The sequence below is a fragment of the Xiphophorus couchianus genome, chromosome 2 (assembly GCF_001444195.1).
Source record: "Xiphophorus couchianus chromosome 2, X_couchianus-1.0, whole genome shotgun sequence".
Taxonomy (NCBI): domain Eukaryota; kingdom Metazoa; phylum Chordata; class Actinopteri; order Cyprinodontiformes; family Poeciliidae; genus Xiphophorus; species Xiphophorus couchianus.
This window is the reverse complement of record NC_040229.1, coordinates 8,326,744-8,339,545: the sequence shown is the minus strand read 5'-3', so window position 1 is coordinate 8,339,545 and position 12,802 is coordinate 8,326,744. Positions and strand designations below refer to the sequence as shown.

Below are 12,802 nucleotides of genomic sequence, written 5' to 3'. Positions count from 1 at the left end.
GAGTCCTTATAGCAAAAGTTTCCAATGAGACATTATGGTAAACAATGATAATAGCTGAGCCAGGTCACCTGCAACCAAAAGTATTCTAGTTTTCGGAATGGCACTTGTTAGAAGTTCAGAAGTCCTTTGGTTTGTTTGTAAATTATATTCACAATGTGAATAATAAGAAAAATATTTGGCAAATAAACAACAAAAGTGCCCTGTGAATGGACGTACTAAGTTGGCCAAAATTGTTGACTAAATGTTTTACTGACCAAACGTCTTTTCCATCTAGGTCTTATTTAATAAGCCAGAGGCTATTATAGTTTAGATTTTAACGTATTTATTTTAAGAGTACCATTCACAACATCAAAATATATTATTTGAACTTCATTTGTTTATATCTGTTTTCTTAATCTGCGATCTGTCCAGGGTCAGCAGCCCTCATGACCCCACTATAGGGATCAATCATGATAATTAATGGATGGATAAATGTGCTGTTAATGTAATGTACATTTGTCTCCAAAATATTGATTTGATTCATGTTTTATTACTTTTGTTTGAGATAAATTGGGTGTAAGGATAGATAAATACATCTCCATAATGTTTCCTTATTGTTGCTTATTCTAGATTGTTTGTTACTAATATAATTTTAAATAAAGATTTAATAAAGATTTGGAAATAAAAAAGTGACTTACCACGTGACACATCACGTTTTGTAGCCATTTCTTTACTATTTAATTTGTATTTTTAATGTTGAAAGTGTTCTTGGGTGTTTTAAAAGGCGTTGTCAAATAAAATACGTTATTATTAGTATAATTATTATAACACGATCGGTACAGGAAATAGTGTCACTAGCGCCCCCTTCATTTCCGGAATGAAATAGTCCCATTTCCATATAAGGTATGAGACTGACAGTGGTCCTTCCCCGCCCCATTCTGTTTGCTGCAGCGAGGTGTACTTGGTATTTCTCGGTTAAAAAATAACAAACCAAAATAATATACTTATCTTTAACCAGAGTATAAGCAACAAGCAAAACACAAGCCCAACAAAATAGAATGCAATTTAAAAGATTTATTTTGGTAATTCGATAGAAAATCTGTTAAAATTTGACATGATTTTGTACAATATTTGTCAATATTTTTCTAATAAACAATAAAAAGATATTTGAAGATAAAATAGGTGAAACCAGAGGATCCAGACAATTTTAAACTAAGCAATAACTTAACAGAGTTTGAAAGGAATTTAAAAAAAGAGAATGATTTAAAGTTATTAAAGAGCTGGAATGTTTGAAATCTGAATGAAATCTTCATGATGGTGAATTACCCACTTTTGTCATCTTTTTGAGTTTTTTTCTTTTCATCACCAATTGGGACTATTTTGATAGCCACATTTTTAACCTTTCTTGACTTGTGGTCACGGACCAAACAAAGTCATTTTGAGGGCCACAAATGGCCCCCAGGCCACACTTTGGACATCCCTGTTTCATAGCAATTGCTTAGAGCTTCTGTTTCAATTAGATTGATAGGAAGTCACTATGAATCTAATCGGCCAGAGTTTGAAAGAAACTTTGTGCAGAAACTTTCCCCATGAATCAAACAACTCTGATAAAGATGTGATGTTTTATTCATGCATCCTGCTTTAATCTAATGTAGAAAAATAAGAGCGAAACAACAATTACATGACATGAATGAAGACATTTTTTAATTACACCCAGTTTGCAAAGCAGCCTGAATCAAAACACTAAAAAAAGTCTAGATGTTGCAGGCAGTGATCAGCATTAACTGCATTATAAGTATTATTAAAACGCTGAGCTAAAAATAAAACAACTCGATGCTCAGTTTGCAGCTTTAGCGACTGCTGCTTCCATCTGCTGCAGCCTCTAAGGGTGAACGGAAGTGACAAAATCGACCTTGTCCTTCTTCAGTTTCTGCTTCACAGACTGGGTCTGACCCAGCTCCATGTACTCCTGCTTCTGCCTGTCGTACAGCGGCCAGTTCACCAGACCAGGACCATTAGGAGAGCTGGGGACAAATATAAACAAGGCAGACACAAGCAGAAATAAACAATCTGGATAATTACAGGTGAAACAAGGAAGAAGCTTTCAAATTTATTGTCTTATTTTTTGCAGAACACACAGCTTTTCTTCCATTAAATGTGCAAATCTTCTTCCATTACTTTTGGTTGCTTAGGCCGCCCTCTAGTGACTATTGCGGGTACAGTTCTCTACCAAAAACCCGCAGCTTTTTTCAGTTTGATGCCTTCATTATGACGTCATATTATTAGGATCATTGAAGAAAGGGGAAAAAACCAGGAATTAATTCCTGCTAAAAAACTAAAAAATTTGGAGATAATTCAGAAAGATTTTCTAGAAAAAACAATTAAGTTTCTGTGTTTGAAAAGTCTGAAATTAGCTAGAAAAAAAATCGGAAATTTTGAGAATAATTTTGGAGAAAGTTTATATATATATAAAAAAGGAAGTTTCTGTTTCAAAAATGGAACATTTTCCATTTGGCGTTTCCAAGTTTTTTTTCCAGAAAATTCTTAAGATTAATGCCAAAATTTGAGGTTTTTTCAAGCATTTTTTTTACTTTTGAAACTAAGAAATGTTAAAGTTTCTTTTCTAGAAAATTTCTATAACAATCTAAAAAAAATTTCAATATTTTCTAGCAAATTTTTGACTTTTCAAATTCCAAAATTTTCTTGAATTTTCTAGAAAGTTTTTTATTTTATTTAGCAGAAATTTACTCATTTTAATCAAATAACTGTAAAAATATTCATAAATACTAAAATATTCATAAAGTAGATCAGCATTAGTTAAGTGGTCAGTTTTTTTAGACTGAAGGAAATATTACACAAAACATGCACTAAAGCTGCAAAAGTCTGAATTTCTCTGCACAATGCAAATACAGTACTTGTATATCTACAGATGTGATCTTTATTCAGATTTAGTCTCAAACTCCAGCTGTATGCAAACCCCCGAGACGAGAATCTTTCTGCATCTTCAGAGTTATTGATGGTATTTATTTACTTGGCCAAATGTTCACTTCTTACCCAGTTCTGGCAAAACTTCCCCAGTAAGACATCATGGTCCTGGAAAACCTCTCATCCTGATCAGTGCAGTTGACTGAAGATGGAAAAAGAAGAGTTTTAGCCACAGAATGAAGTTTGTTTTCAGATAATTACTGCTTTGAGGGAGCATTGGATTAACACAGCCACACTTTCCAGCAGAAAGTTTAAGCACTTCACAGAGAGTTGTATAACAAAATCCTAGTAAACAATCACAGTTTTTAGAAAATATTTCTGAATTAGACAATCCCTTTTATTTAGTGTTTTTTTTATTAGAGTGTTTTTACACCTGATAGTCCGGTAGACTCGGTTGGATTGGAGACCAAAACTGCAACATTTATTACATTTTCAGGTCCTGATGTTCTCTTTCTCACTGCACTGTGTCAAACAATCCAAACCCTTTGAAAAACCTGTTCTCCTCCTGACCTGTGGGGGCGCTGCACCAAGAACTAGTGAAGGACATGATACAAAAACTTCTGAAGATGATATTTTTAGGGTATTTTCAGATTTTAGCTGTTGTAGTGTTTCTCTTTTGATTGATAAAGACAACAAGTAATTTCTCCCACTAGCACTTGACTGCATGTTTATTTTAGCAGTATTTACCCAGAATTCCCTGTGTTACATTCCACTTCCTGCTTCTGGAGCGGTCTCCGGTCCGCCTAGCGTTCATATATGTATTCAAACAGCATCAGAATTCACTTCAACCAAACCGAGATCAAAGTTAATAGACGGATCAGAGTTCGATTACTTATTCATATCTCTCCCCAAAAAACTGACTTTCTAGAAAAACTGACTAGAGTTGGATTAAAGCAAATTAAACACGGCTGGTGGGAATGGACTTATATTCAAACTAATCCCAAACTGGACTCTGGTGCTTACTCCTGATATTTCCAGACATAATGCTAGTTGTGAATGGAAGATGACTTGACTTACATTCCTAACATTTGCAGATATAATGCAGCAGAGCAAGAAAAAAACAACAATCGGAGGCAAGACTTCATTCTACACTGCAAAAACACAAAATCAGTTATTTAATCTAGTTTCTAGTACACTTAATATAAGACAAAACTAATTAAGCTTTTAAGGTGTGTGAAGTAAATAATTTCTTAATATTAATGAAAAAGTACAACTTCCAGTGGCAGATTATTATTTCACTTATAATAAAACATTTTCCCCATGTTAATAGTGAAATAATCTGACATTGGAACTAGTACTTTTTCATCAATATTAAGGAATTATTTTCTTCAAACAAGCTCCAATATCTTGCTGAAAAGTTATTTGTAAGTTAGGTTTTTTTCTTATTTCAAGCATAGTAAGATATTTGTTCTAGAAATCAGACACCAACTGGAACTGAAGCATCCTGCAGGTACACTCGACTAAAAGATGTTCGATGTGGTAATCGTCATTTTGAAGCTTGTATACTAACCAGTAATTCTGATGTGTCCGTTCCAGAAACATGCTCCGAACATGTAGCCGACGTCATCAGCGTGGTCCGCTTTCACAAAGCTCGGCCTGTTGGGCCTGGGTCTATCCGTAACGTACACAAACTCATACATGTACACCGGAGCGCCCGCGTCTGGAGCCAGGAGGAACAGGTGTGAGCAGAGATGTAGACCAAAGCACAGTGGGTCAGCCATCTTTGTTTCTGACCTGTGTGGTATCCGGCCACCTTGATGGTGGGCAGCACCATCACCAGGTCTCCCATGACCTCCGTGAAGGCGTCTCGGATGTCCTGTGGGGTTTTTGCGTCTTTCAGATACTCATCCACGATGGCATTGTTGGCTAAAGAAGCGGACTGAAACACAGAGAAAGGTTCATAAATCAGTAAAAATCAGAGGCAAGGCTTGTTTCCATATTTAGAGTTCTTTGGATGCCCCAATTTGGGGCTTTCTACTAATAATGAGACATTTTCCGATGTTATAGGTGAAATAATCTAACAGTGGACTAGGACTTTTTCATCAATATTAAGGAATTATTCTGAACTTAAAACAAGCTCCCATATCTTGCTGAAATGTTACTTGTAGACTGTTTTATACGGAAGAGGATTAGGGCCAATGAAAAACAGAAGAATTTTAACTTAAATCTCAGAATTCTGACATTAAATTTCTGAGATCAAAGTCAAAATTCTGAGATTAAAGTTGAAATTCTGAGATTAAAGTCTGAATTATTTTTTCTTTTTTCAGTGGTGTTAATATAATTTAAGTGTACTAATATATTTGCAGTAGAAACTAGACAAAATTTTCTAGTTGTTTATGAATTTGCTCATCAAATTAAAAATAAATATCTTAATTCTAGCTTTATATAAGCAATTCTCACAATCTCACCCCTTTAGGATTAAACAAGTGGACCACTGCCAGCACTATCTCCCTGTTCATGCCTTTTTCCCAACCAGGAGGAGTGAAGGCCTGTGATCCGCCAAAAGAGAACAAACCAGTCCAGAATACTTCAACATCAAACAGAGACACCTGGAACGTGTCATCTCTGAAACATTAACGCCACCTGAGGCAAAATCCAGCCAAACTCATGGTTGGTGACGCCCATCATCACTGGGATGTTCAGAACTTCTTTCCTCTGGAGAAGATCATCAGATGTGCCGAGAAGGAATTCGCCGTCAACAGTGGCTCCGAGTATAATTTTGCTCTGCACACAAAATAGAAGCTTTCTTGCTACAGAAGCAAGAAAAAAGACTCCCAACACAAAACCCAACAATCTTTCACAGCCAGAAAGGAATACATAAGTTCTTACAAGTCTAAACAGGAAGTGATGCATGCCACTGAACCGCCATCTTGATAGGCAGACGCAGTGCAAAGCATACTTAAATCATAGCTTTGAAAAAGAAAGTATACTGACACTCTTGACCAGAGGTGGGCAGAGAACCCCAAAACTGTACTCAAGTAAGAGTAGCAGTACTTCAACATATTTTTACTCAAGGAAAGGTAAAAAGTACAGTTTAAAAAAAAAAAAAATTATAAAAGTACATTTTTACCAAAAAAGTTACTCAAGTTAATGTAACTAGTTACCACCCAACTCTGCTCTTGACCAATGTGCTAGAGAAAGACTCTTGCATTGTGCATTGTTGTCATAGTAACTACAGTCCAGCTGTCATGACAGTTTGTTACAGACGCCTACCAAGATGGCGGTCAGCTACAAAGTTCCCTACAATCAATAAACTCTTAATCCTGTAACGCCAAACTTGAAATGAGTGTCTTCAAAATTCCAGCTCTTCCTCAAAGTAGATTTGCTTTCCTCAAAAACCTACTACAAGAAATCCTCCTGACTTCGGCCATCTGGTGGAGGACGTAAGTATTACAGTTAACAGGCGGCAATTTTTGTTCGAGTCAGGTTTTATAAGAATGGAGATTACAGGAAGGGAAATGTGAAAGTAATAATTAATCATATAATGCAGTGTGGATAAAAAATAAATTAACTAAATAAACTGAAATAAGAAAAAGTATTTATTAGTTTATGATCCCTAAAATAACCACATTACAGAACACAGGTGGACAGCCACAGTATCTTTAAAGGTTCTTTTACCTGTTTGGCTACAGAAATTAATTCATCTTGAGTTTTCCCTCGGAGGCACCGGACCAGTTCTTCTGTGCTGCTCATGTAACATCCAGTAAGGTTGGCAACAGTCTGGCAATAAGACAGGAAATTAGGTCATTAAAAACACCGAGAAGCGAAGGGTCACACTGGACCAACATGATGCAAATACCAGAGAAGTGTGTAAAAGTCTTGAGCCATTTCTAATTTATTTATGTAAAAAAATGGGTCCAGATCAACATGGATGGAAATGTGAGACCATTCATCCATCTGGACTAACCAAACGTCAGTCCGTCCGTACATCCATTATTGATCCTGATTAAGTAACTCTGAAATTAGATTCTGATGTTTGACCCTGGTTATATCTTAAAGCTACAGGACTCGCCTCTCTTCCCTTGTGACTTTTTCCTTTGCATTGTTTCCTGCCAGTGGGACATGCAGAGAGCAAATCCAAAGGAACAAATCATGGACATATCCACCTTAGGAGTGAGAACAAACACATTCAAACGTACATGGGCCTGATTAAGAGGCTGATCCGAAGTATAGGCCCCAAGAGTTGCAACTCCACTTTGAAAGATTGCCTTGTGGAAGAGTCCTTTCGACAGAGGAGACAGAGTCTGTGCAGAAAGACACTTTTGGTAAGTTATCAGGAGGAATGCAGTAATACATATCCAACATAAAACAGTTTTAAAAAGTGTGTGATCTCTTCCATTCCCTAGGAAGGAGTTTTCTTTACCAGTATGGATGCGCTGATGCCTCCTGCAGACTCCCCAGCGATTGTGACAGATTGTGGATTGCCGCCAAAGGCCTCAATGTTTTCCTGCACCCACCTGAGAGCAGCCAGCTGATCCAACAAACCCCAGTTTCCCTTGGCATGTGCATCTCCAGTGCTTCAAAAAAAGGAAAGTTCTTGTTTAAGCAATCATTTGGACAACATCTGGACATCAGAATTTTCTTACCTCAAGAATCCCAGGATGCCGAGACGGTACTGGATAACGACTGTCACAACGTTTTCATATGCAGTGAATGAGGAACCATCGTACTGGGAGGCAGCACCTAAAACCAGACCTCCTCCGTGGATCCACACCATCACCTGAATCACAACACAAGAACCTGACGGTGTCAGCTGACCTTTGGATATAGGAACTACAGTTTATAGCAGCATGCGGCGAAGCCCAAACTGTACACACAGACTCAGCCCAGACTGAGGTCGATATTCATGTTTACACATTAACATCAGTTGAGCTCAATGAAAATGTGATTGGATAATCAGTATTTACACACTACACAAACATTGAAAGGTTTAAAGCACCGGTGTCAAACTCCAGTCCTCAAGGGCCGCTGTCCTGCAGTTGTTAGATGTGCCACAGGTACAAAACACTGGAATGAAATGCCTTAATTATCTCGTTGTTGTGTAGAAAAGTTCTCCAGAGCCCAATTATTCTATTCAGGTGTGGTGCAGCAGAGGCACATCTAAAAGTTGCAGGACACCGGCTCCTGAGAACTGGAGTTTGACACCCCTGGTTTAAAGCAACAGAAAGCAAACTATATGCTAATTTCCCTTGTTTTTCTTTCCTGAGAAAGTTCTCAATGTCCACAGCTACTGTGTTCAGAGGAGAGCAGATTAATTCATATAAGATATAAAGTCATCCAATGAATGCATGACAACTCCACATATTAATTAGCTTTTTTAAGTATTTCTGGATCAGTTTTTCCTTTGTTTAGCCTTGTCTCTATCCTGGATGGAGTCACTGACAGGGTTTTCTTGCATTAATTTTGCGTATACTCTCTCTTTTTCCTATAGAAAGTACTCTTCGCTCAGTCCTATCTGTGTTTAGTTGGGTCTCTTTCCTGGATTTAGGAAATGACAATTGTTTTCCTGACATCTACTTTGTGTACTTTCCTTTCTGATCTATAGAAAGTATTCTTTACTCAATTCTTTACCTCTAGCTGGGTGTCTTTTGGGCATGTTTTAACAAAGCACTCCAGTGTTTCTTTGTTTAGCCATGTCTCTATCCTGGATAGCCATTGACAGAGGGTATCCCACCATTAACTGTGTGTACACTCTTTTCTTTCCTATAGAAAGTACACTTTGGTTCTAAATGTCTCTTACAAGGACATTCTAACAAAATACTCCAGCCTCATTGTTTCTGTGTTTAGCTGTGTCTCTATACTAGATGGAGGCATTTGCTTTAAACTTTGTGCACTCTCCTTTACAGTAAGTCCTCTTTGTGCAATTCTTTATCTCGTGCTGTGTCTCTTGTGAGTAGATTTTAACAAGGTCCTCCTGGTTCACTGTTTCTTTGTTTATCTCTGTTGATCTCTTCAGCTGTTCAACTCACCGGCAGCTTAACTTCTGGCGTGGTTTCAGCTGGAGTGTAGACGTTTAGATACAGACAGTCCTCTGAAACCTCTGGCACCGAGAAGTCCATAGACATGGCTATGGAAATATTTATGACTATTTCTCGATCCTGGACGCACCTGAGAACAGATGGACACCAGGAAGTAGATTCAGACATGAACAAGAGTCTCTGGGATAACGCTGATTTGTTTGGTGGTTTGGGGTTGTTACATGGGGGGCTGCTGTGCGCTGTCTCGTTCCCCCTCCCAGGGCTCCGGGCTCTCTGGGGCAGCGAACCGGAGGGGCCCTACAGGCGGCTTGGCGAAGGGAATCCCCAGGTATTGCTTCACCCTCCTCTCTGTGCCTTTTACAGTCACATATTCTCCTCTGATTTGGCCACTTTTCAGAGAAACCATAAGTTCGCTGCTCCCTAATGAGAACAGAGACAGGAGATGATTTTTCTGTTTTATCGAATCAGTTACTCTTTTCAAAACTGTAAAATTTGGTTTGGTAAAGTATCACAGAGAAAATGGCCTCCAAAAAGTTTTAAAATGACTCATTTAAATTTCAACATATAATTTCTTTCTACTGAAAAAGAAATTGCTACCAGACAGTAATGTAAATTGTATGGGCCAATTTATTTTAAGGGTGTTTTGTGAGAATGTTCTAGTAATTTAAAAGTATTACTTGACTATACTAGGCTGTTAAAGGGTTTAGTGTTATTATTTTATGCTTATTACTGTTGTTTGTGCAAGTATGGTTAAATGTATCTGATTGTTAACTGTGAAACTGAATAATGTTGTTTGTTCCCACTATGCTTCCCCTCTGAGCTGTTAAGAGTTCATTTTTATCAGCTTTCTTCTGCAGGATAAAGACCAAAAACGTCTCCAAACTGACTCAGAATTGGTTCATCAGATTCAAAATGGCCGCCTTTGGCCCTATAATTAAATCCTTCAGAAAACATGTGGCTTATCCTGAGAAACTGCACAAGTTCCAACTTTGTAAAATATTATGGGACGAAACAAAATGTTGAACATTAATAAACAAAAAATATTTTTTAAATATCAAAACTACCTTTTAGATTTGAGGGTTTTTTCAGTTTCAAAACTTTATTGCTTATTTGTAATCTATATTTATGATCTTGCTTTCAAGAGACTCCTGCTCAAAAACAGCAGCAAATCATAAGACCACATTTATTAAAATGTAATTAAAATAATGCACTATGAATAATAAAGGAATAAAAACAACAAACCCACAGGATTAAAATAGAACTCGATATTATTCAAAGCTTTTAAAAAGAAATGCCTTTGAGGTATCTTTATTATTCCCACGAAATGACATGTTGTACAGCCAGCAGAAAAATTATTAACCAACACTGAAAACAGTAAAATATGATTAAAAATAATCACAGTAAAGACATAAAAACATAACATTTAATTGATACAACAGTCAACAAGATGTATTTAAAATGATGGTAACAGCAGATAAAAATAAATTTCTATATTTGTTGGTTCTGCAACTTTTTTCCTTATTTTTAATAATTTACACCTGATTAACAGTGGCCTTAAATACATTAAATGCTCCATAGGCTCTTTTCTTCCTTAAGTTGATGCCAATATGCTTTGAAGGAACTTTTACGCTTCAAAAATTTATTTGTAAGAGTTTCTCTCAACCTATTGTCATTTTTTAACTACAGGTCGCCAGCTTCCAGAGGCTGTTTTCATTTTCAGGTTTCAAAAATCTTTTTATCCAGCAGCAAAAACAACATGTCTGACTTTACAGAATGAGAAAATTGGCACAATTAAAAGTTAAAATCCTTTTCCTACCTGGTGCTGGATGTGCCGTCACCATCAGCACAGGCAGCAGGAAAACAACGAGCAGCACTGTTCTCATCTTGTGCAGCCAGGAACAAAAGACAAAGATCTACAGTCGGTGTTCAGATATATAAGCCTGCTGTTCTGCCCCTCCCCTCTGGTACCTTCACTCTTCACATACAACAAAGTCCAGTAACAGTCGGGTCTTTGTATACAGAATGTACTTTAATGATTTAACGTCTATGCATAAAAAAGACCCATCCTGCTCTCTGAACCCAACAATATTTACACATGTATGATCTCCCACATGGACAGATTTGAGGCACAAACAGTTTACAGGCCGGTCACATGTCTTGGGAGAACAGATACAGAAACCTTAGGTAGGTTTGAGCTCCTGAGTCATGCTGATGTAAAAATTGGAGGTGGTCCAGATTATTTAGACCAGGGGTGTCAAACTCCAGTCCTCAAGGGCCGCTGTCCTGCAGTTTTTAGATGTGCCACAATACAAAATACTGGAATGAAATGATTTAATTACCTCCTTCTGGTGTAGATCAGTTCTACAGGTTGGGTTAGGAACCAGGTTGGGTTAGGAAACAGGTTGGGTTAGGAAACGCTGTCCATTTGTCTTATAGGAGAAAACACTTTGTTGCATCAGGGTGAACAAACATGATGTGCTCCTTGGACCCGTTTGGATTCAGCCTCCCCGGCCACATCCCGGACAGTGGAGGCTTATCAGCTAAATGTTGCAAAACGAGGGCAAGAGGGGCATGTATCACTCAGAACGTTGGCTAACTTACGTTCTTGTTGCTTCAAGCAGAGATCTGAAACCGTTTCCTGCAGGAAGAATAAAGATGTTAAACCTGAAACATGAAGATCTGGATGAAGGCCATGACAGGAGAGAAAATGGCTTTCGTTGGCGACTGCAGGGGCGGTTCTTACATGAACAGCGCCCTGGGTTCGTCCTTCCTACATGTGCACCCACTCCTCAGATGAAGCATATCATGGATCCATTTGGTTCTGACAGATCGCTGTGATGAAATTAAGATTTGGTGCCCACTGCCATCTTTGTGCAAATTTCACCATGTTAACAAAAGTGTCTTTATTAACGTCGGCGCATTAGGGCCACTGTTGATAGAAAAATATAAAGTAAATTTCTGCCAAACAGAAAATGTTCAAAAATTTTCTTTAAAAAAAAAAACAACATTTTTTGAAAAGTTGAACGTTTTCTTGAAAAAGCACTGAAATTTGGAGATTAATCTCAGAAATGTTCTAGAAGAAACAAGGAAATTTCTAAGCTTCAAAAGTAAAAACAAAAAATGCCAGAAAAATGTCAGATTTTTAGATAAATTTCAGATATTTGAGAATAAAATTCTAAAATTAATCATTTGAACGGAGTCACTATCAGAGGAATCTTAGGTCTATCCTGCACTAACAGCAGCATTATGAGGTGAGTCTAACATGGCTTTAATCCAAATTTTGCAGGCTTGTGTGGTTTTCTTTCCTGCTGATTGGTAGCATCACCTGTGCTGCTCAAAAACCAGGTAAGATGACATGAAAACTGTAACAAGAACCTTTATGGTACCAACTCAAACTGGCTGAGTGGGACCAGCTGCTGCAGAGGAACCAGAACCACCAACATGGACCTCCTCTCAGAGGATTGATCTGATCTCTTTCCATGTACAGATCAATTATGATGTTTAAGGGCTGTTATAGGAGTAAAAACCAATCTGTTTACGGTTTCCTTTGATTAGCACTAAATGGAACATTGAACAGCATGTTTGTGTATTGATGGTCTTTATCATAGCATTTGACAAAATGTAATATTTGTTTGTCTTCATAATGTGTGACTTTATATTGTGTTAGTGTTTCAGCTTAAAGTTCAAGGCCTTGTTAAACGTTGGTTGGATTCGTCCATTGATTTCTTACTCAGACTTTTCCTCTGAGCTCTTTATTAACATCTAAGATAGATAAGATAAGATAAATCTTTATTGTCATTGTCACAAGGACAACGAAATTCAAAGGGTGCCATCAGTCGGTGCACATGCCCAAAAACAAA

At 37.5% G+C, this 12,802-nt stretch overlaps 1 protein-coding gene across 2 annotated transcripts; it reads right to left on the bottom strand.

Annotated features, from left to right (window-relative positions):
* Window positions 1-1,335: 1,335 nt before the first annotated feature.
* On the bottom strand, window positions 1,336-10,914 carry ces3 (carboxylesterase 3). Of its 2 annotated transcripts, none has more exons than XM_028003837.1 (13): window positions 10,759-10,914; window positions 9,164-9,362; window positions 8,934-9,072; window positions 7,551-7,684; window positions 7,328-7,481; window positions 7,104-7,208; window positions 6,583-6,684; window positions 5,548-5,688; window positions 5,373-5,453; window positions 4,699-4,843; window positions 4,475-4,624; window positions 3,034-3,106; window positions 1,336-2,003 (listed from the first exon to the last, which is right to left on the bottom strand). In XM_028003837.1, exons 1-13 carry the CDS (start codon window positions 10,823-10,825, stop codon window positions 1,862-1,864), a joined length of 1,632 nt encoding a protein of 543 aa, XP_027859638.1. In that variant the 5' UTR covers window positions 10,826-10,914; the 3' UTR covers window positions 1,336-1,861. The 2 variants fall into 2 exon arrangements, with proteins under 2 accessions (XP_027859638.1, XP_027859647.1); XM_028003846.1 differs by having other exon boundaries at window positions 4,699-4,837.
* Between the last annotated feature and the right edge of the window lie 1,888 nt (window positions 10,915-12,802).